Source organism: Pelmatolapia mariae, linkage group LG1, assembly GCF_036321145.2.
Source record: "Pelmatolapia mariae isolate MD_Pm_ZW linkage group LG1, Pm_UMD_F_2, whole genome shotgun sequence".
NCBI lineage: Eukaryota > Metazoa > Chordata > Actinopteri > Cichliformes > Cichlidae > Pelmatolapia > Pelmatolapia mariae.
Genome location: NC_086227.1, coordinates 13,726,713 through 13,750,252, shown reverse-complemented (window position 1 = coordinate 13,750,252; position 23,540 = coordinate 13,726,713). Strand labels below are relative to the sequence as shown.

The window sequence follows — 23,540 nt, the reverse complement described above, 5'->3', positions numbered from 1 at the left end:
TAGTGGCAAGTGAAAATATTGTAGAAGTGATCATTTGAAAATATAAATACGTGCAGAGATTTATAGAAATAAACTGTTGCATATTGATATTTATCTGTTCACTACCTTGTTAAAACATTGTTTATAATTATTGTGAGAAATCACCAGTGTTGGGTAAGTTACTTTAAATTAGTAACTTAGTTACATTACTAGTTACTTCTATCAAAAGTAACTCAGTTACTTCAAGTTACTCGTTACTTTCAAAGTAACTAGTTACTAGGGAAAGTAACTTTGGTTTTACTCAGAATTCTCTTGTTAATGTGTTGCTTCCGTAACTGGATACCCAGCAAGATTGCCAGTCTTCTAGCTTGCTTACTTGCCACAAGTGCACTGTGCCACCTACCAATAGAAAGGAAAAGATAATGTGCATATTTCCACGAGAGAAATCCCACGCCTGGACCGTCGTTGACCGCCGCCATGATTCTAGCCTGCTTTTTACATCCAACACAAAAACTGCAGTCGTGGTGCTTTCGATTGTACTCAGAACTCGGAAATTCTGCCTTCTGAATAGGAAGATGTAGGTAACACCAGACTGCAGATGAGCTGCATACAAGGCTGGACTGGGATAAAAAATCGTCCCGGGCATTTTGACTAGAGACCGGCCCGCCATTATAGGAAAAATCATAAAGCCTTTGAATGAAAACAAACACTGTTGTGACAGTGATGTACACTGTCTTGATGGTATATATGTATCAATCTATCAATCGTTTGTCGTAAGACTCAGATAATTATTTTTTAAAAGCTAGACATTTTAAATGAGAATAAGAAAGAAAAGTATTTCTTTGTGCCCCCCTTTCCCTGTTAATGCCCTACCTGGCCCCCTGGCAACATTTTGCTAGACCCGCCCCTGCACAGTTACCAGCTGTCAGCTACTTAGAAAAGGATGCTGGTGTTATTTGTCTCTCAGAAACAGCTCATAACTTCCCTTCAACTCGTTCATGTCACCTAAAAGGTAAACCTGTTTCTCCATCACCTGTTCAGCTCTGATGATTCAGTAAGGACATCTCCTAGTTTCATCTTCATGTTTCCCTCTCACCAGATAACCAAACCGACATCATGACCAGCAGCTTTCACAGCTGTGGCTCCAGCAAACATCAGCTGATACTAGAAATTAATATTAAATAAATTCTAACAACAGCTGACCAAGCTTAAACGTGCTGCTGTTGTTAAGGCGACATCCGCTGGTTTCCTCTTTCTGGCGCAAAGTGGGCCATAAACAAACAAGAGAGAAAAGCTGATCAGCTGATCATTGATCAGTTTCATGATTGAAGTAGAAACAGGAGAGGGAGGGGGAGAGAATGAGAGAAGAAGAGGCAGCTGTGCAGCTCCAGCTTTGTGTCTTTTTCATTGTAGCTGAAGTCCGGGACAAATCGTGTTTCTTTTCACCTCAGTACGAAACGCGAAATATTTTCTCTGAATACGAGACGATTCCGTTTTTTAGGGGACGGTTGGCAACTCTAATAATTAACCTTTTGAACAAAATAAAGTTCAACATCAGTAACATCATAGCACCCACCCAGCTGTATAGAAACTCCGTCATGCTAGCTAGTACGCAGTACAAAAAAGTCAGCATAACGAAAATAAACTCCACCTAAACTTGGTTTATATCTGACCCAGATAGACTGCAGGTCATAACTTCTTACCTGAAATTCAGTACACCTGACACTCGGACCGGCGGCCACTTCGGGTCTCTCCTCTTGCCTCCCCTTTCCCTCATCCACCTGCTGGCCTCCACCACTTGCTAATGTTATTGAATCTGTGGAAGCTCCGCGATAGCCACCACACGAAGTAACGAATAACGAGCCTATCTAAATCCCAGTAACGAGTAACGCGTTCCTGGTTTTGGCATAATAACTAGTTACCGTGCTCGTTACCACAATAATAACGTATTTACTGTAACGCGTTACTTAATAACGCGTTAGTCCCAACACTGGAAATCACTAACACAATCAGTTTCTCTATATACATGAATATAATTAATTATTAATGATAACAAATAGTTAAAAGTAAATTGAGCAAATTTGTTATTTCAGAAGTGTGTATCAAACTGGTTGCCCTTGAAGTAGCTCTCCCCTGCGCTAACTATACAAGACAACACATATATAGACTCAAAACGCTAAATGTCACAAATCTATGTATTGACATGTAAATACGTTAGCCACCCCTCTTTAAACGTCTTCCAACGACTATTTTCGCGTTGGCTCGAAATAGAATATCGCCCTCTGCTGGTATCGCAGCTTACTGCAACTTAATCAAGAATTTTCTTTTTTTTTTTCCATAAAAACGGCCTTAAGAGAGACAAAGGGTGACGTCCACACGGTGGAGCAGCGTGTCTACTGGGGGGTGCTGGGATGAGGTTGAAAATGTATTACCCTGGGTCCCTGCATTTCTGAATATGGCCTTGTTGTTAACTACAATTAACAAGTTGAATAATATTATGGGACTATATATATATATATATATATATATATATATATATATATATATATATATATATTATTATTATTATTATTATTATTATTATTATTATTATTAAGAAAAATATGTATTTAAAAATTCTATTCCTCAGTTTTTTAAAATACTTTATTACTGCTACATCGAGTTCATGTGATTCCTCCCCAGCCAAAAAAAGAAGAAGAAAAAAATAAAGAAAAAGGAAAAACGTAAGAAAGAGACTCACAAATCACAGCAGGTAAAGGGGGGTTATGTCGTTCCATTTTAACCCCTCGAACTCCCAAACTCGTTCAAAGTTCAGGAGGCGTAAACGGAAACGATCCAACGGCTGGAGTCCATTGAAAGGTGATGTATGAATCCAGCAGGAGATCTGACATATTCTTCTTTTTTTAAAAACAAAAATGATTGCATATATTTTGTGCACCGCGTTGGCAGTCTTGCCCTTACTGATTTACTTCCGGAATCCTTATTTTTTGAAAGATTTAAGATACACATTTCTTTCCATTTATGTCGGTATACGCATGAGTAGAATCAAGAAAAAGTTTTACAGTATTTTAGATCGTTTTCTGGACAAAGTGGCGGAGCATCCGCATAAGAAGTTCATCGTTTACGAGGAAAGCTCCTACACGTACAGCCAAGCCGACAGAGAAAGCAACAAAGTGGCCAGGGCTCTGTTAACGCATGCCCACCTCAAGGAGGGGGACACGGTAGCCCTCTTCTTGGGCAACGAGCCGTGGTTTGTATGGATCTGGCTCGCACTGTCCAAGCTGGGATGCACAGCGTCCTTCCTCAACGTCAACATAAGATCCAAATCCCTGCTGCACTGTTTCTCCTGCTGTGAAGCCAAAGTCCTGATCGCTGGCGCTGGTAAGCTGCGTAAATACTGCAGTAAGCTGTTGGCGTTTGTTTTAATGAAATTAACTTTAACCTCCTAGGACCTGCCGTCCACATATGTGGACATCACATTTTGGGTTATTTAGACCAAAATACTCAATTTTGCCCTACATGGGCCTGATATCCACTTACGAGGACATTGTACTGCTACTGTTCTATCAAAATTTTAAACGAATATCCTCTTATTTTTCTTAAAAACAAAAATAAGGTAAAAAAAATAATCTGGTAATTCTTTGTTTTTACGTTCATTGGGCCCAAATATCAAAGAGAAATTAAAAATGCATGTCGTGGAAGAGTTCGGGTCTTAGGAGGTTAAACGTGCTGCATATCTTTCTTTTTTTAATATCACGTGATCATATTGTCTAATTAATTTAAAAGTATTTGTTTGTATCTCTGACTATTTTTTTTATGTGGGAGGGTTGGACTGCGCTAAAGTTGCATGGGTATATCTTGTTAATTTCACCATTAAAACTTATGATAGTCTGTTTATTAAACACACATTTACGTATATAACCCGGTAATGACTGATCAGCACCTCTTTTCTTTTTACCTCCCTTTCTCTCAGACCTTCAAGGAGCAATAGAGGAGGTGCTGCCCACTTTGAAGCAGCAGGGTATCCGTGTGTTTATCCTCCGTGAGCACTGTCATGTGGACGGCATCGAAAGCCTCTCTGACAAAATTCAGATGGAGTCAGACGAGCCCCTGTCCCCTCAGCTCAGGGCCAGCATTAACATCAAGAGTCCTGCGGTGTACATCTACACATCAGGAACCACAGGTAACCTCGAGGGCTTATCTGGCCTTGACTTCTAATCTATGTTCATATAATTATCATGCAGAGGTTGAGTAAAAGGATGACAATAAAACTGTACTACATCTGCTCTTATAGGACTTCCAAAAGCAGCTGTGATTAACCACGAGAGGGTTTGGATGCCAGCTTTTGCCCTGACCTTTGCTGGTGTGTGCTCAGACGATATTGTCTACATATATCTGCCTCTGTACCACACTGCTGGCTTTCTTATGGGACTTTGTGGAGCTATAGAAAGAGGTAATACATAAAACATTACCTAAATATAAAACCACAAATCAAGATTTCACCTGAATGTATTGCAGGTTAAACCAACATATACATGACCTCAAACTACACCCGCTTCCATTGTTTGTACTTTGAAGTCCTAAAGTTCACCTTGCAGAGTTTACAACACTGAACTCTTAGCATGAAGCGGCATATTTGCTGAACTCTGTATCTTTCCATTTTTAGGCACCACTGTTGTTTTGAGAAGCAAGTTCTCTGCCTCCAACTTTTGGAATGACTGTAGAAAGTACAATGTGACTGTCATCCAGTACATAGGCGAGGTTATGCGCTACCTCTGCAACACACCGAAGGTGAACACAAGTTTAAGGTCATAATTTACTAATGACAATCTTGGGATATGCATTAGAAGCTCAAACTGTTTTAATGACTTCTACCAACCTGCTTCAGTCAGGAGCAATGTTTCTTATGGTAATTGTTTATGTTCTCACCTCTCCTTTGGCCTTCTTTTAGAGAGACAATGACAAGGATCATAAGGTCCGACTGGCCGTAGGGAACGGAATAAGGGAAGACACCTGGGTTGAGTTCCTGGAACGATTTGGGAACATTTGTATCCGTGAATGCTACGGAGCAACTGAAGGGAATGTTGGCTTTATCAACTATGGTGGGAAAATTGGAGCTATGGGCAGAGAACATTTTCTCTACAAAGTAAGATGTAGATTGGGAGATATAGCCATGTGAAAAAGAAAGCACACCCTCTTTCAATTCTAAAGATAATTAGTCCACTCTTTTTTACAACGTCATTCTAGGCTGTTGAGGTTTGGGAGCATTCATTTATGCATTGATCTATTAGGGTCCAACCACAGCATTTCAGTGAGGTTCAGGTCTGGATTTTGACTTGGCCATTCCAACTTTTTTTTTCTGTAGTTGCTCTAAACATTAAGTCTGAGCTTGAGGTGATTTTACTTAAACGTCCACTCCTGGGAAGACTGAAAACTGTTTTGATTTTTTTTTGCCACTTGTGAATAATCTTCTTACTGCAGAATGATGGATTTCAGATTTTTGGGAAGTTGTCTTGTAACCCTTCCCAGACTGATGTGCAACCAAAATTGCTTCTATAAGATCACTGCTGATGTCTTTCCTCCTTGGCATCCTGTTAACACAACACTTAAATGCTCCAGTCCAGCAAACTGCTGAAATGTCTGCTTGTCTGGTAATTCCTTCTTCCACACACTGCTTCTGCATTTTAGCTGAATCTTTGTTAAAAAGATAATGACAATGTAACATGTTGTGCGTTGTTACTCGTCTGACGTTGTATTTACTTGATTGTAAAACCAATTCCAAACCAGATTAATATCTTTTATTTTGTCTTGATGCATAAAATCTTTGAAGTGAAGAATGGGTGAATTTTCTTTTTCACACGACTGTAGTGGGTTTCCTTTTTTCTTGTTTTTTTCAAACGTTTGCTGGTGTATACAGCCTATATAGTATATTAAAATGATATGACTAACTCCTTTTTCTCTTCAATGTTCTTATCCGTAAACTGTTTCAGATGGCATGCAAATATGCCCTCATAAGGTTTGACACAGAAAAAGAAGAGCCAGTCAGAGACTCTAGAGGATTTTGTATTGAAGTCCCAAGAGGTGAGCCTGTCTCTTAAGGTGCCGTCTTGACTTTTAAGCTACTATTTAAACGTATACTGTTGCTTTTACTCACAGGAGAAACTGGTCTGCTTGTGGCAAAGATTGGGAAAAGAACACCCTTCAGTGGTTATGCCAAGGACAAGCAGCAGACAGACAAGAAGAAGCTAAGAGATGTGTTCGAGAAGGGCGACGTGTACTTTAACAGTGGCGACCTTCTAAAGATTGACGACGAGGGATTCATCTTCTTTCAAGACCGCATTGGAGACACTTTCAGGTCTGTGAAAAATATTAAATAAATTTGACAATCCGGGTGAAAGGTCAGGACAAGGAGTACCAGAGATTGTTTTTTGTCTTAAAGTAGACATGAAACACTTTATTCTGCTCTAAAAAAACTGACATAGATGTAACACTGTCTGTGAAGCTAGATTTAAAAAATAAGTGCTTAAAGTTAAAGTTTTAAAAACATGTTTCTTCTGTCAGTATGGAAAACCTCACCAGTTTGGTCGGTTGGTTGAATCTATAGAAAAAACAGTAAAACCCTCAATTTGGGATATATCATTTCAGAATTACAGACACTGTGGTATTATATCTGTTACAGGTGGAAAGGAGAAAATGTGGCAACCACAGAGGTGGCTGACCACCTGCTCACAGTTGACTTTGTTGAAGAGGCTAATGTCTATGGTGTGAAGGTGCCAGGTAATAATGACACTAAAAGCAAGTTTCAGATTAACCAAGATTATTGTGATGGATGTCTCATAAATATTATGAATGTTTTTTTTTTTCCAGAATTCTAAGAAAAAAACTTCAGAATTCTGAAGTTTTTTCTTGGAATTCTGAGATTAATGGTATATTTCTGACATTCTGAGGAAAAACTCTGAATTTTGGGATTAATGTCAGGATTCTTCTTTTTACTTTGACCTTCACTGAATAGGACATGAGGGAAGAATTGGAATGGCAGCACTGAAACTAAAAGAAAATATGGACTTTGATGGCAAAGCTCTATATCAGCATGTCAAAAACTACTTGCCCAGTTACGCGAGACCACGCTTCGTTCGCATACAGGTAAATAAAGTTCAAAGTATGATCACATTAAGATATATCTGCATATATTTTAACAATAATCCAGTAACCATTTCATTCTTCTCTGGCAGGATGCATTGGTAGTGACTAGCACCTTTAAGCAGATGAAGGTGAAGCTGGCAGAGGAAGGTTTTAACCCTGCTCTCATCGAGGATCCTCTGTTTTACCTGGAAGACAATAAGGGCTACATACCCATGACTCAGGAGATATTCAACTGCATTGCAGAAGGAAGACTCAGGCTTTAAACGAGTTCAGCGCTGATTTTTTTATTGTCAGTCTCAAAAAGATTAGTGTTGATTTATGACAAACAACCTTTACATTGTGGATATACAAACATACAATGGCATGCATTTCATTTTTTTATATTTCAACTAATGTTTTAGTCTGAAATACTTTCTTTTTTTAATGATTTTTATATGAGTAAATCCCATATCGCTGACACTGTTATTTGGAGATTATCAGTTTGTCAAGAGGTGACTGTGTTGGTTGACTGTGTGCTGAAGCAAACTGCTTATCAATCAATGGGTGAATTATTGTGTGGATTTGAGGTACACTTTGTGCTGGTTTTGGGCTCATCAGAGGAGTTTAGGAGCAGTGGAAGTTTCCAGTGGCGTAGGAGGGGGGGCTGTGTTTGTTACAGCAGAGGAAGACATACAGTTCACTCTTCTGCAGGTGGAGGGTAAGTGCTTTTGAGCTGCTGGAGAAACCTTCAGAGGGCAGCAGAGCTGGTCCCGACCACACTGCACCCACTGGTTATAAAAGCTGGGAATGTATGAAAGTATTGTTGCAAAATATGAGAAGTTGTAGAATAAAAAGGAACAATTTGTAGAAAAAATGTGAACGTGTACTTTGAAATCTCCACCTGTAAATATTTTTCTCTACACACTGTACACGTGTTTTAAATGTAGTTACAGAAAAAAAATATTCACAAATGTGTTGACTGATACTTTTGCAACACTGTTTGCGAGGAATGTGTTGCAAAACTCGTACTTGTAACTGAAAGGTGGTCAGGGTTATAGGGGGTTGGGGGCGGAGGGACTGGGAGTGGAGGTCAGCCAATGAGAAGGCAGGAGACAAAGAGGCCTCATTCCCTGCTCTGCCACGCTGGATTTACAACCACATAAGTGAGGAAATCAACATACACAGAAATCCCTTATTCCTTATTAGCAGTGGCAGCAAAAACTGGAGTAAAGACAATTTTAGCTCATTGTAACGGTGCTAACTAAGTAGTTTAAATAAATACCAGCTGATCAGTGTTCTGCCCTGCCATTAGCGTTTCTGCAGATTTTTGACAGACATTCAGACCACGTTCCAGAAGTGTCTTTAGAATGTCACCATCATCACCTTTCTCAGGTCCATTTGGGATTTAAAGGAAACTTAACTCACTATAAAAATAACAAAAACTTTGCACTGAGTCATTATGTGAAGTATATGAGTAAAATCAGAACATCTTTCTTCTTTAACTCATAATAAGAATTGAAATGAAGAGAAAAAAATATATATATATATGTATCATTCACAACTCTTCAATTTATGTTTTATTACAACTCATATCTTCTTAATCCTTTGACATCTGGATGTGTGCTTTAGGTCAGTGGCTCTCAAACTAGTGCCATGTAAATACATGTGCATCATCAAGGGTTGAGCTATTTAGCACAATGGACAAATGGACAAATATTTAACTTGGTCCACTTCATCAAGAAATGGAAAAGCCAAATCGGCTAAAATTAGAACGCATGTATGCATGACAGTTACCTGGAGTTTGGGTTTATCGAGAATGATGATGGGAAATCAATGTGCTGTGTGTCTTCAAGTGCTAGCAAATGAAGTAATGAAGCCAGCAAAGCTAAAGTTGCATCTCATTACAAAACACCCAGAGTTTTATCAGCATGAAGTTTACAAGGGGCTCCTTGGAAAAATTTTACCCAGTGTAAGATTCCCTGGTCCCAAAAAACTTGAGAACCCCTCCTTTAAGTTATTGAGTCATCTCTCAGACCATGAAAAACAAAACTGTAATGTCTTCAGCAAAAGTTAAGAGAATATCTTTAAATAGTCATTCAAATAACAATGTAGAAGCTGGCAAAAAAACCAACATTGTGTATAAATATATAGCTGTATATGAAATGTGTCTGTGAGTACTTCAAAGTAGTCCAAATACTCAGTGGTCCAAAAGTACACTTAGCAGATGCTGCTTGTCTTCTCAGTGGCACCAGCAGGACCCGGTAGTAAAAGTTTCCTCACTAACAGTAGGATGAATTATAATGACTTAAAGGCTACCACCTGCAAAAAATGTAATTGCAAGAGCAACACACACAATGATACCACATGTAGACATAAATACAAATAAGATGGCTTGAGGAAGGTTGCAGATGAGAGCGGCAACGGATCCAAAGCAGAAGCGTCGGATTATGCCTTCAGGATCAAGGGTGCAGACATCGAAGTCCAGCAGCAGCAGTCAGCATACAGCATTAAGGCAAAAGGCCTGGTGGTGGGCACCTGGGCTACCTCACACATCATTAACAACATGGCCAAGTTCAAGAGCTTCGTCGACGCGTTCAAACCAGAGACACACTGGAGCTGGGAGATGGTACCCAGTGCAGAGGAATCACCCAACAGAGAGGGGACGCAGAGATGTTACTGATTGACGATACAGGCCAGTGATGCAAAGCAACACTGAAAGATGCGCTTTTTATTCCATCATAACCCCAAGACATTTTCTCAGTAAAGTCAGCTACTACATCAGGAGCAACAGTCACCTTTAAACAAGGGCAGGACATGTTGACCCACAAGGACGAAACATTCAAACATTCAGTTGTATGGCAAATTATACTATTTGCAAACTGAAGTTGAGGGTAATGATAAATGTAATGCTTGTCATGACATACAGGCATGGCATAAGATATTAGGTCATTGCAACTATGAAGACATACTAAGATTTCAGAGTGTTAACGGTATGCAAATTACATGAAAAACTGATAGACCTGACCAGGAAACCGAAGTGTGTATCCAGGGAAATCACAAACCCGGAACAGAAATCCCAATACAAGAGCAAAGGCTCCTTCGCAGATGGTACACACAGATTTAGCAGGTCTGATGGCTGCTAAATCTATTGATGGGTACAAATATGTGCAGTCATTCACTGATGATTATTCAAACTCAGTGTTTGTGTATTTCCTGAAGACAAAAACTGATACACTGCAAACAACAGAGAAATTTCTAGCAGATGTTGCCCCATATGGCAATGTAATATGCATCAGATTGGACAATGGCACAGAGTTCACATGCAGAGATTTCCAAACCCTGCTAAGGAAAAATGGCATTAAGCATGAGACATCAGCGCCGTACTTACCCCATCAAAACGGTACAGCCGCGAGGGGGTAGTGTACTCTTTTTGAAATGGGAAAGTGTACGCTAATTGAGAGTCAGCTACCAAAATGCCTGTAGAACTATCCCATCCAAAATTTAGCTGTAACACAGAACAGATGAACAGATGCTACTAGGGAGAGAAGAAAACCTAGTCATCTAAACTACTTTGTAGCTGACAACAGTGGTAGCAATGAGATCCACACACTACCACAGACTACTTCTATAGGGCAGTGTGCGCTGTCCCACACACATTTAGAATCATCTAACTCAAAGAACTGGATCAAAACTATGGATGAAGAAATCCAATGATTAAGGGAAAATGACACTTTCACCCTAACCACTTTACCAAAGAGGAAGAAAACAGTGGGTTTATTCCGTTAAGAGTGACATTGAAGGAAATGACAAATACAAAGCGAGATTCATAGCCAAGGGCTACAGCCAGAAGATGGGGATAGATTATGGAGAGACATTCTCATCAGCAGCTAACTCAACAAGCATAAGAGTTCTGTTACAGAAAGCAGCGCAGGACTGTTGCTCCATCAAATGGATGTGAAGACAGCATATTTACACGCTCCCATCGATTATGAATCTACATTGATCAGCCAGAAGGTTATGAAGAGGGGTAAGGTTTAGTGTGTAGATTAGAAAAATCCTTGTATGAGTTAATCTGGTTGTAACTGGAAGAGGATTTTGCGTTATTTCCTAACTAAGAAGAGTTTCAAGTAAAACCCAGTGTTTATACGAAGGAGACAGAACATGGTTATGATCATCTGGGTGGACGACCTGATAATTGCAGCTGGCAATGAAAAAGTAATGAAGGTGTGATGTGAAAGAAATTTTTTCAACCTTGGGTAGACTTAAGCATTTTCTGGGTATTGATTTCACTCATTCTGATGGATGTGTAACAATGTCACAAGAAACATTTATCAACAAGATACTGATGAGGTTTAACATGCAGAACTGTAAACCCAGAGAAACTCCCTGTGATCAGAGGTTGTGCTACACAGAAGGTGCTACTAAGATGGAAGATGTGAGGATGTATAGAGAGGCTGTAGGCAGTCTTATATACCTCAAATCAGTTACCCATCCAGGACCTGAGTTTTGTGGTAAGCAAGTTATCACAACATTTCCATGAGCCAGCAGAGGAACTGTAGGTAACTGTGAAGCATACATTAAGATATCTCAGAGGGTCCAAGGATAAGAAGTTATGTTTTAGGAGAAACAACACTGAAATTTTAGGTATAGTAGCCTACAGTGATCGTGACTGGGCAGGTAACACCACTGACAGACACAGTACTACAGGTTACTGTGTAAGCCTATGTAAGAACAGTTCTCTAGTTTCATGAGAGACGAAGAAACAGCCCACTGTGACGCTCTCTACCAGTGAAGCAGAATATATGGCTCTGGCTTCTACGATGCAAGAATGTATATATTTAGAGCAGCTTTTGCAAGGTATAGATGACTACAAATACACACAAACAGTAGTGTACGAGGACAACCAGGGAGTGATTGCTTTAGTTAAAAACCCTGTGAATCGAGAGAGGTGCAAACATGTGGACATTAAATATCATTTTGTAAGGTCCAAGATGGAAGGAAAAATGCGTCTGTTATATTGCACTACTGAAGAAATGGTTGCACATGTTATGACCAAACCTGTTTCTAAGCTAAAACTTGGAAAGTTTGCAGACATTATGTTTGGTGCTTGAAAAGAAAAAAAGGAAAAGGGGAAAAGTGGAAGAGATCCACATCTGTATGGTAGTTTACTGTACCATTTTCTTTAATTCAATTCAATTCAATTTTATTTTATCACAACAACAGTCGCCTCAATATTGTAAGTAATATTGTATTGCCTTTATATTGTAAGGTAGACCCTACAATAATACATACAGAGAAAAACCCAACAATCAAATGACCCCCTATGAGCAAGCACTTTGGCGACAGTGGGAAGGAAAACTCCCTTTTAACAGGAAGAAACCTCCTGCAGAACCAGGCTCAGGGAGGGGCAGCCATCTGCTGTGACTAGTTGGGGTGAGAGAAGGAAGACAGAAGACATGCTGTGGAAGAGAGACAGAGATTAATAACAAGTACAATTCAATGCAGAGAGGTCTATTAGCACATAGTGAGTGAAAAAGGTGACTGAAAAGAAAAAACTCAATGGGGAGTCCCCCAGCAGCCTATGCCTATTGCAGCATAACTAAGGGAGGATTCAGGGTCACCTGGTCCAGCTCTAAATATATGCTTTAGCAAAAAGGAAAGTTTTAAGCCTAATCTTAAAAGTAGAGATAGTGTCTGTCTCTCTTCTTTAGACTCCAGCAACCTGAGTACAAGAGTGGGTTTTGAGATTTTCATTGTGTGTACTCAAGTTGTGAAATGCATTGGACTGCATTACTGTTATTGTTGTTTAACAGAGACGCAGTATTTTAGTTGTCACCACAAGGGGGCACAGTTTCGCAGTGAAGGCACGCCGCTGACTGTGTGAGCCACATGTGTCGAACTCCAGGCCTCGAGGGCCGGTGTCCTGCAGTGTTTCAGATGTGTCTTTGATCCAACACAGCTAACACAAATTGCTAAATGACCTCCTCAACATGTCTTCAAGTTCTCCCGAGGCCTGCTAATGAACTAATCATGTGATTCAGGTGTGTTGATCCAGGGTGAGATCTAAAACCTGCAGGACACCGGCCCTCGAGGCCTGGAGTTCGACACCCCTGGTGTGAGCGGTCAGCACAAACTAAAACGCAGCCGTGAAGAGAGGATGTAATGTGTGTTAGTGTGTAATAAAATTCCCAAAGAACTTCTGGATATTTTGCCTCCGTTGTCATTTTCCTTCGAGTTGTCTGTGAAGGTTCTCAGTCATCCAGGTCATCGTAGTCAAAGGAGTTTGCAAGGAAAGCGTCTGGACTTCTTTAAGTTGCTTGAAGACGTTTCACCTCTCATCCGAGAAGCTTCTTCAGTTCTAAGGTCAAATGGCCGAGAGTCCCAGATTTAAACCAAGTGGGAGTATCCCCCCAAAGAGGGACAAAGGACCTTCTAAGGTCAAATGGCCGAGAGTCCCAGATTTAAACCAAGTGGGAGTATCCCCCCAAAGAGGGACAAAGGACCTTCTAAGGTCAAATGGCCGAGAGTCCCAGATTTAAACCAAGTGGGAGTATCCCCCCAAAGAGGGACAAAGGACCACTTAAAGAAGTCCAGACGCTTTCCTTGCAAACTCCTTTGACTACGGTGACCTGGATGACTGAGAACCTTCACAGACATATTGCCGTACATTTTGGGAGGAACACCCTTCAACTGGTACGGGAGTATGAAAGGGAATCAAGGAAACTGGCGGATTATAGGAACCACCTTCGTTTCAACCTAAGATGCAGACAAAGCAGAGTTGTTCCTAAGAGCTTGCGCCTTGGATCCACTGTCAGGGGACACAGAGCAGACTTGATTCTACAGAGAGCACAAAATCACCTTTTAAGTGAAAGGATAAGACAGGTCCATTTCAATATAGATGCCCTCCAGATCAAGATCAGCCAGACTCTGCAGGAACTGGAAACCCTTCTACCCTCTCCAATCCTAGAAGAGGTTTACAAGTTTGTGGACAAGGCTCAGCGGGCCCAACACTCTAAAGGAAAAGAAAGACAATGCAGGAAATTTCACACCTTGCTTTCAAAAACCCACACTCCTCAGTCTGAACCCACACAACTCAGAGAAGAAAACACACCTGAAGACAGTCGGGAGAAATGGGTAAAGAACTTTTCAGATCGGAATCTCACTGAACCTGAAAAGAGGGTTTTAGCCAAAGGACTCAATTTCGCCATTTCTCCGCAACAGTTGCCCATAGTGGACCTCATCACAGCCACAGAAACCGCCATACGGATTAATAAATTATCACAGACAGAAGCAGAGCAAATCAGGATGAAAGTCTCAGCCACCCTCTCCAGTGCGAAAGTCCCTCCGTCTAACCTTACATTACAAGAAAAGAAGGCCGTCGCTTCCCTGAGCAAAGACCACAACATCACTATATTACCAGCGGATAAGGGAAGGTGCACTGTGGTCCTAAACACAACAGATTACCACACAAAGATCACTACTCTCCTCAGTGACAACAACACCTACGAAGCTTTAAAGCGAGACCCCACAAGCAGCTACAAAAAGAAAGTTATAGCTTGCCTTCAAGACCTTGAAAAGGACAAAATCATTGACCGCATTACATATCACCGCCTTTATCCAGGGGATGCCATACCCTGCATTTATGGACTTCCTAAAATCCACAAGGAAGGGGTCCCACTCAGACCCATAGTCAGTAGCATAAACTCAGCCACTTATAACATTGCGAAACACCTGGCTACCATCCTTGCACTTCTGGTGGGGAACACCCCACACCACATCAAGAACTCCACCGACTTCACCGACAAGGTCCAGAAACTTACCCTGGATCCAGATGAAACCATGGTGTCCTTTGATGTAGTCTCTCTCTTCACTTGCATACCCACCACGGAAGCAGTGGAGACTGTCAGAAAACGAATACAAGAAGACAGCTCCTTGGAAGACAGGACCAACTTCACACCCGATCAGATCTGCACACTGTTACACCTCTGCCTTACCACAACATACTTCAAATACAACGAAGGCTTCTACAGACAAAAACATGGCTGTGCCATGGGCTCCCCCGTGTCACCTATTGTAGCCAACCTTTACATGGAGGAAGTAGAAAGGAAGGCTCTTGGCTCTTTCAAAGGAAGAGCACCCAGCCACTGGTACAGATATGTAGATGACACCTGGGTCAAAATCAAGACACAAGAAGTGGAATCCTTCACTGCGCACATTAACGCCGTGGATAAAAACATCAAGTTCACCAGGGAAGACACAAAGGATAACTGTTTGCCTTTCCTGGACTGCGCTGTGCACATTGAAGAGAATGGCAACCTCAACATCGAAGTTTACCGGAAGCCCACACACACGGACCAGTTTTTTTGACTCCCATCACCCTCTGGAACACAAACTTGGAGTAATCAGGACCCTACACCACCGGGCAGAACATGTTCCCTCCAAGCCTGAGGGAAAAAAGAAGGAACACACACACGTAAAGGAAGCACTCAAAACATGCGGTTATCCTAACTGGGCGTTCATAAAGTCAGCAAAGAGGCACAAAAAAGAAGATCAGACACCAGCGAGGGAGGATAAGAAAGACAGACGCAACAACGTTGTCATCCCCTATGTAGCCGGTGTATCAGAGAAACTCAGGAGAGTTTTCTCCAAGCACGACATCCCAGTGTACTTCAGACCCAGCAAAACACTCAGACAGAAACTGGTTCACCCGAAAGACAAAACTCCAAAACACAGACTTAACAACATGGTGTATGCTGTACAGTGCAGCGAGGAATGCCCAGACCTCTACATTGGAGAGACCAAACAGCCACTTCACAAGCGCATGGCACAACATAGAAGAGCCACCTCCACAGGACAAGACTCAGCAGTCCATCTGCATCTTAAGGATAAAGGACACTCTTTCGAGGATGCCAATGTTCACATTTTGGACAGATGGTTTGAAAGAGGAGTGAAAGAAGCCATCTATGTCCACTGTGAGCGACCATCTTTGAACAGAGGCGGTGGTTTACGACACCAACTGTCTGCCATCTATAATCCAGTTTTGAGTTCCCTCCCCAGACGCCTTAATGCCCACTCACATCTTGGGCCATCTGACCTCAGGAATTCACATGACAAGGTGGGGCCAGGTTTCACAATGAGCTCACCCGAAACCCTGGCTGATTAGGTCCCACACCCGCTTTCACACCTTGGCTCATGTGATTAGAGGATCACCAGGGGGTCCTTTGTCCCTCTTTGGGGGGATACTCCCACTTGGTTTAAATCTGGGACTCTCGGCCATTTGACCTTAGAACTGAAGAAGCTTCTCGGATGAGAGGTGAAACGTCTTCAAGCAACTTAAAGAAGTCCAGACGCTTTCCTTGCAAACTCCTTTTCCTTCGAGTTGATCGCTGTTGATGCTGAGCTGCTCAACATCAACGATATCCTAATACTTTAAGGTAATTGTTGTGCATATTGCATAGAACTGAATGTAACTGTATATTATACATTAGATGTCAGAGAGCTTAGGTGTATGGCTTGTGTCAAAAATTTGATTGATGGCCCTAGCCTTGACCTTTTGACCTTACCGGAAGTACTCCGGAAGTGTCTAATTGAATCCAGATGTGTGTAATATGATCCATAAGCGCGACGAATTGCACCTGGTGAGGGGAGGGGGTACTCCGGAAGTGTCTAATCGATTCCATATGTGTGACTAATCGCATCCGGCGGGAAAAAAAGGAGGGGTGGTTCCTGGGGGGATGGTTCAGGGATAATTCTGATCAGAGAGGGAGGGGTATGGTTCCTGGGGGGAGGAAAAGTTCAGGGGTATGGAAAGTTCAGGGGGGTGACACAGCAGATTTCTGATGAGTCAGTGCTGTATAGAGAGACAGAGCAGCAGTTAGTTTGTCACAGACAAGAGTTGAACTCATAGTTTGAATTCTGTTCAAATGTTTCAGTATTATGACAAAGATCTTGATAAACATTTTCTCGGTAAAGAGCTATTTCTTTTTACAATAGAGGGTTTACTTTGCTTTCTCACGTTAATCTTATTACAGACGCAATAAAATAAAAACCTTTAAGATTATCCTACTAGTAACGGATTGCATTTATATAGCGCTTGGTGGAGGCAAGCTATATCCTTGTATGTGTTAAAAAAAATAATATCCCTTAGTGAAAAGAGCACCGCACACATATTCAGAACTTGGTCCTACTTAAACAATTAAAACACCCTGATGAGGTATTTTGGTTTTGTGCAGCCACTCCTTCTCAGACCAAAGTAAAGAGTTTTTCTTCATTTTTGGAGCTACTTTTACAACAGGTTTTCTCATTAGCAGAAAAATCTGGATAGACAGAAAAACAGAAACCCTAAAAGAAAACGGCCTTGTTTTTGTTTTTTTTGCACACATCGCGGGTCAAGAAGGAGTCAACAAACCGATCTAATCATTATTAGTGTTTCTTAATGCTTGTAACCTAGCAAATAATTTCATACAGACCTCAACTCCTTGTTCGTGTAAAATAACCCTGAGTAAAAAAAAGCACCGCACACATATTCAGAACTCTATCCTAAATAATTTTATTAAATCACCCTGATGAGGTATTTTGGTTTTGTGCAGCCTGTCCTTATCAGACCAAAAGTAAAGAGTTTTTCTTCATTTTTGGAGCTACTTTTACAGCAGGTTTTCTCATTAGCAGAAATGCTCAATAGACAGAAAAACAGAAACCCTAAAAGAAAACGGCCTTGTTTTACGCACATCAAGAAGGAGTCAGATGATCGTCAATAAGATCGATTCATCCCGGTCAATTACCTCTGAGAGCTCAGGATGCTTCAACTTCCTCCGTCGGGTGCCATAAACGTATGAGAAAAAACCCACAGAAATTATTATTTTTTAAGATAGAGAGAGAGAGAGAGAATCGGTCAAACTTTTCTACAACACGTTATACCACTCCGGGTCAGGAGGGGCGATATAGCATGAACCGGTCAGATGACTACGCCGGATGGAAGCATAACCGGAAGCGTCCCAGGAACTTTCCCTTTGACCTTCATCCTGCTCCATGATCAACCGTTAAATGTTTCCTCAATATTGCTGTAATGTAACAACAAAGTTCGTTTTTTAAGATCAGACAGGGGTACAGTCCCAAAACATTCCTTACACATTCCTGCAGTCACCAAATTAGCATCTGTGGCACAAATAAGCTTCAGGGACTGACTTGTTTTTTAGAACCGACGTTTGACACTTGGATGTTGGCTTAATTTTTACCCAAAGAGAAATTTGACCCTCGGAAACTAATTAAAAAAACACGATACTGTTTAGTTGTGGTGAACACTTAGCTCAACTTTGATGGGTTTTTTTCTCAGCTATTTAATCTGAAAAAAAGTAAACATGCTACAAGGACAGTTTGGACACAATGCACATTGCAGAGTACATGAATGGGAAGTAGGAATTCCTCTTCTCTACACTTACACTCCTCCCTAACAAATGCCAAGTCATCATCTCCATATTGTGTGTCCCACTTTTTGAATTTCATTGGAGTGTACTCAAGTGCACAAGATGTAAAACAATGTATTCGTTTTTTAAGCCATTCACTGAGTCCCCGTCAAGATGCCATTCATTTAAGAGACTAATAATTGTTTGAATTTAAATTGTGCTAACTTCAACGCAGCCCGGAGTAACATTACAAATAAAACATTTTAGAACTCATTTTTGTTGGACGCAAGAACAACTCGAGCATATTTTTCAGGAGCTGAACTAGGGCTTACAAGTTTGCCGTGCCCATGGGGACCAGTGCGAGGTTGTTCGGCAGATCCGGGCGTGGAGGGTCCAGACACTCCCACAGCGCAGACTCTGCTATCCGCACAGAGCGTTTCTGGTGTGGCTTATGCAAAAGAGACAATACAGCGTGTTTCTCTGCACCCGGTAAGCATGTCTGTTGTAGCCTGCCCTTTATAAATATCTCTTTGATTATTCAAACAGTGTTTAAAATGTGACTCGTTTGTTATCCAAAAACATTTGATCTATGTTACTGATTTAAAATATACATATATATATATTTCAAGCTTTTAGCTCAAACAGACTCTTGAGCATATTCATATAGCAAATCCACATAACCAGTGTGCAGCCTAATGTACATCTTTTAAGTGTATGTTAATCAGTACATGAAGCGTACCTCTGAAAAGAGTCCATCATTTGTGAATTTACTGATTTGTTTTTTTAACTGCAGTTTTCACAAACTGCGGATGATGAAATCCTCTTTATTTTAGAAAATGTCTTTAAACTATCGCTGTTCCATAGTAAAGAAGTTCCCTACTTCTTTACTATGTGAATAAACTATTTGAACAAGAAAGGGTTTAAATACACATCTTAATTGAAGCAAAGGCGAAAAATTTGGAATGAAATTTATGTGACTGTTCCTCTAAAATCCGGCAGAGAGTGAAAATCCAAGAACTGCTGCAATCATCTGCATTAATGATCTTTCTGTTTCTCTCTTTCTGCGTGTGTGTGTGAGAACGGGCTCGTGTGTGCGTGTGTGCGTGTGTGTGTGTATGTGTGTGTGTGTGTGTGTGTGTGTGTGTGTGTGTGTGTGTGTGTGTGTGCGCTCACAGAGGGGAGGTCACGACAGGAGTTCCGTGATATGACACGTATGAACCACAAAGTCAGTTTGGACTGAGGAGCAGTTGGTAAACACAGAAGTACATTCAGTGTTGACAAAATTACTTTTTTATCCAATGCATGCACAAGAATCCAAATCTTTGTATCACAATGATTTCATTAAAGCCTTATTATTTTATGGGGGAAATATCACAAATTACCGTAGATCATTAATAGGGAACGAAAAAAGGAGGATCACATCGGCAATGTTGCTGGGAGACAGAAGTCTTGACACGTGCTTATAACTTAAAAAAACAAAAAACTCAGTTACAGCTGGTAAGATTTATGGTATAAACCAGAATTTCACCGTCTGCATCTTTACAGGGTTTTTTTTCTGCTTTTGTTCACTCCTAGTGTGATTAAAAAACAACAACCCACAGACATCCACAAACACAGAACCCAATAACTATTAGCCGCTTTTCCCCCTAAACCCTCAGTTGACTGAGAGAAATGCAATCCATCATCGTGAACACTGAAGGAGATGTGCTCCATAGTCAAACTTATATTTCCCTAACTTACATCCTCTGTTTCAATCCGGCTTCCCTTTATGGTTTGATGGAAAATTGGTTAAACCATTGCTCAACTTATGTCTGAATGATGTCAGATAATTCTGATGAAAGGGGAAACTGACCCCGCAAGCACTTTGCAGCTGAGTCGAGGGCTAGTGGAAATAAGGCCATGAGGTGTCCACCTTTTTACCGGCTTGAGGAGCTGGTTCCTAATGCTGTCTGGTCCAGATATTTGGGATGGTTCAAATGCCGAGTCTCCAAATGCAAACAAAAGGATATTTTCCACATTATTTCTTACATGTGTATAAATGGGATCGGATGATGTCCGATAAAAGTTATAAACAATAAATGTAAATCTGTTTTTTAACTTTGCAGACTCATTTACCCACTCCAGTGAAAGTGATAAAAAAAGGATCATGGCTTTAAAGAGATTATGAACAAAATGCAATACATTTTGTTTTTTTGCTACATTAACAACTTCTACCTTTTCAAACTCTGATTTCCTGCAGGACCCACACGGACATCAGTTCAGACTGGAATCCAGTTCAGATGACACACGCAACATCTTCAACCTTGCACGGAGGCCTTTCAGTAAATATAAGAAGATGGTTAAGGCGAGAGGTTACTATTCTGTCTTTTACATCGCCACAAAGGGAGGACTAAATGCCGAAAAAGAGAGAAGTTTTTAAAAAATGATGCTTTAAAACAGTTCAAGTATCTTTGTGTTTACGGGGAGAAGGGAATAACTGCGGCCGAGGCTCTGAAAAGAGATGGTCGCTTCACCGATGACCTGGGCTACTTTGAGCTGGTTAACATCAACGACGAACGTAAGACTGAGTGCACAGACATAATTGATCATCTGGACAATAAGAAATTCCAGATATGTTTTCCACAGGGAGCAGATACGGAAATAAAAGATGTAGCCATCCCAGGGCAGCAGAATCCTCCACACGCTTCAAATAATGCAATGCGCAGCAGTGGAATGACATCAGTCTTAGATGTAGCACAGCAGAACGGATTGAGTCTAAAAACAGCAATCAAAGAAACAGGCAGCAGTATTGACCGTAAAGAGGTTTACGATCTACTTTGTCAGCAGTTTCCGCATCTGAAACGATGGATGGAGAGTAGATTCCCCAAACATTCTTTTCAGGAAGCACTGAAATACAGGAAGGAGAACTTTGGAAAGAGCCGACAGTCTTTTACTGAAATTCGCAGTGTTATGTTGCTGCTCGAACTGAGCGAGTCAGTTTGTCTCATAACTGGTTCCTTCATAAAGCAAGGCACAGGCTTTGTGCTATTTGACAACTTTGTCTTGACCAACACCCACTTATTCGACTACTGGGTTAAATCAAACTCACCTAACTGGCGTGAATTTGTAAACGTTACCGTGGTCTTTAACTTTGAGGACCAAGAATCAGACAGGAACAACCTTAGCGCTAAGGTGTTAATCGGCAACGATAAGTTAGATTATGTCATACTTAAGCTAGAAACAGAGAAAGTGCCGCCAGGGCTCCTTAAGAGATTTGGACTGGACCGGTGCCTTCAGACGGCGAGGCCTGTGTCGTCGGACACCCAGGAGGAGGAGTGAAAAAAATGAGTCCTACGTGCGTCATCGAGAAAGAGAGACGAGAGCATGCTGAGAATAATGAAAATTTAGAAGACTGCGAGGAATTTTGCAGTCTTTGTGAAATCAATCAGCAGATCAAAAACGACCCCATTGAAAATATCTACGTCACCTACAACACTCTCATGTACCACGGCTCTTCAGGCTCCCCGGTTTTCGATGCCGACGGACGAGTGTTTGGTCTGCACAGTGGCGGGTTTTTCTACGGGTTTCTGAATCTTAGCGAGAATGTGATTGAGTACGCCTTTCCCCTGCTCATTATATTTGAAAACTTTGTGGATAATCTGAAGAAAGATGGGTATGGGGAGGTGTTGGAAAGAGTTGAGCAGGAGGCAAAGGGAAATCCTCACCTAGAAAACGTTATAGCCTCTGTTGCGGGGTCAAAGCGAGGTGTTAGAGTGAATTGTTAAATGTTTGTCATTTCTATGCTTGCCAACTCTGATGAAAGGGATTCCACTGTCCTTCCCCCCAGATTCTCGAGGTTCTGGTTGGGGGGGGGCTGTAATGTTTTATTGCAGATACATCCTATCTGGAAGATCTGCTTCTTTTGATGTAAGCTTCCTGCGTTTATGACCCTTTGGTCAGCAGGAGGTCTCTCTCACACACAAGGCATAGCTGATGCGTTGTTGCAGGAAGTTGAGAGTAAAACAGATTCTGAGGAGATGGGTGATGCGCGAGAATCTCCGGTCAAAGCACACACGGCTGTGTAGAGACAGAATGATCGCAGTAGTTTGTTTGCCTGCCTTCTGTTTTGTACAGACAAGTGTTGAACTCTTATTGGGAATTAAAAATAATTTAATAAAGACAACACACTAGTTCTTATGAATTCTTTATTAGGTTTATTTGATGTAGGATTAAAATGACAGCTTGTAAAGGTGAAGCGAAAAAGGGACTGGCCATCCTACCTATGTCAGAAAAGAGCCAATGTTAGAGCTGATTAGTCACACATTTAATCATTTGTCGGTAACCTAAACATATGTGAAAAGAGAATTTGTAAAAGTACTCACCTGGTTTTAGAGGAACAGTCACATAAATTTCATTCCAAATTTTTCGCCTTTGCTTCAATTAAGATGTGTATTTAAATCCTTTCTTGTTCAAATAGTTTATTCACATAGTAAAGAAGTAGCTAGGGAACTTCTTTACTATGGAACAGCGATAGTTTAAAGACATTTTCTAAAATAAAGAGGATTTCATCATCCGCAGTTTGTGAAAACTGCAGTTAAAAAAACAAATCAGTAAATTCACAAATGATGGACTCTTTTCAGAGGTACGCTTCATGTACTGATTAACATACACTTAAAAGATGTACATTAGGCTGCACACTGGTTATGTGGATTTGCTATATGAATATGCTCAAGAGTCTGTTTGAGCTAAAAGCTTGAAATATATATATATGTATATTTTAAATCAGTAACATAGATCAAATGTTTTTGGATAACAAACGAGTCACATTTTAAACACTGTTTGAATAATCAAAGAGATATTTATAAAGGGCAGGCTACAACAGACATGCTTACCGGGTGCAGAGAAACACGCTGTATTGTCTCTTTTGCATAAGCCACACCAGAAACGCTCTGTGCGGATAGCAGAGTCTGCGCTGTGGGAGTGTCTGGACCCTCCACGCCCGGATCTGCCGAACAACCTCGCACTGGTCCCCATGGGCACGGCAAACTTGTAAGCCCT

At 41.0% G+C, this 23,540-nt stretch overlaps 1 protein-coding gene and 1 pseudogene across 1 annotated transcript; both read left to right on the top strand.

The window, feature by feature from the left end:
- Positions 1-2,894: 2,894 nt before the first annotated feature.
- LOC134636167 (long-chain fatty acid transport protein 2-like) lies at positions 2,895-7,388 on the top strand. Its single transcript, XM_063486061.1, has 10 exons — positions 2,895-3,360; positions 3,953-4,162; positions 4,274-4,432; positions 4,646-4,770; positions 4,931-5,125; positions 5,970-6,060; positions 6,136-6,334; positions 6,659-6,756; positions 6,992-7,122; positions 7,212-7,388. The coding sequence occupies exons 1-10, from the start codon at positions 2,895-2,897 to the stop codon at positions 7,383-7,385; spliced, it is 1,848 nt and encodes a 615-aa protein (XP_063342131.1). The 3' UTR covers positions 7,386-7,388.
- A 2,276-nt stretch (positions 7,389-9,664) lies between these two features.
- Positions 9,665-23,535, top strand: LOC134639896 (serine protease FAM111A-like; annotated as a pseudogene).
- The last annotated feature ends 5 nt before the right edge of the window (positions 23,536-23,540 follow it).

What these genes read in the sequence shown, in the direction of transcription:
- LOC134636167 (XM_063486061.1), top strand. Translation starts at nt 2,895, where the DNA reads ATGATTGCATATATTTTGTGCACCGCGTTGGCAGTCTTGCCCTTACTG. An exon ending in AGTCCTGATCGCTGGCGCTG is followed by an intron (nt 3,361 to 3,952) that starts GTAAGCTGCGTA and finishes CCTTTCTCTCAG; the next exon opens with ACCTTCAAGGAGCAATAGAG. An exon ending in CGCATTGGAGACACTTTCAG is followed by an intron (nt 6,335 to 6,658) that starts GTCTGTGAAAAA and finishes TATCTGTTACAG; the next exon opens with GTGGAAAGGAGAAAATGTGG.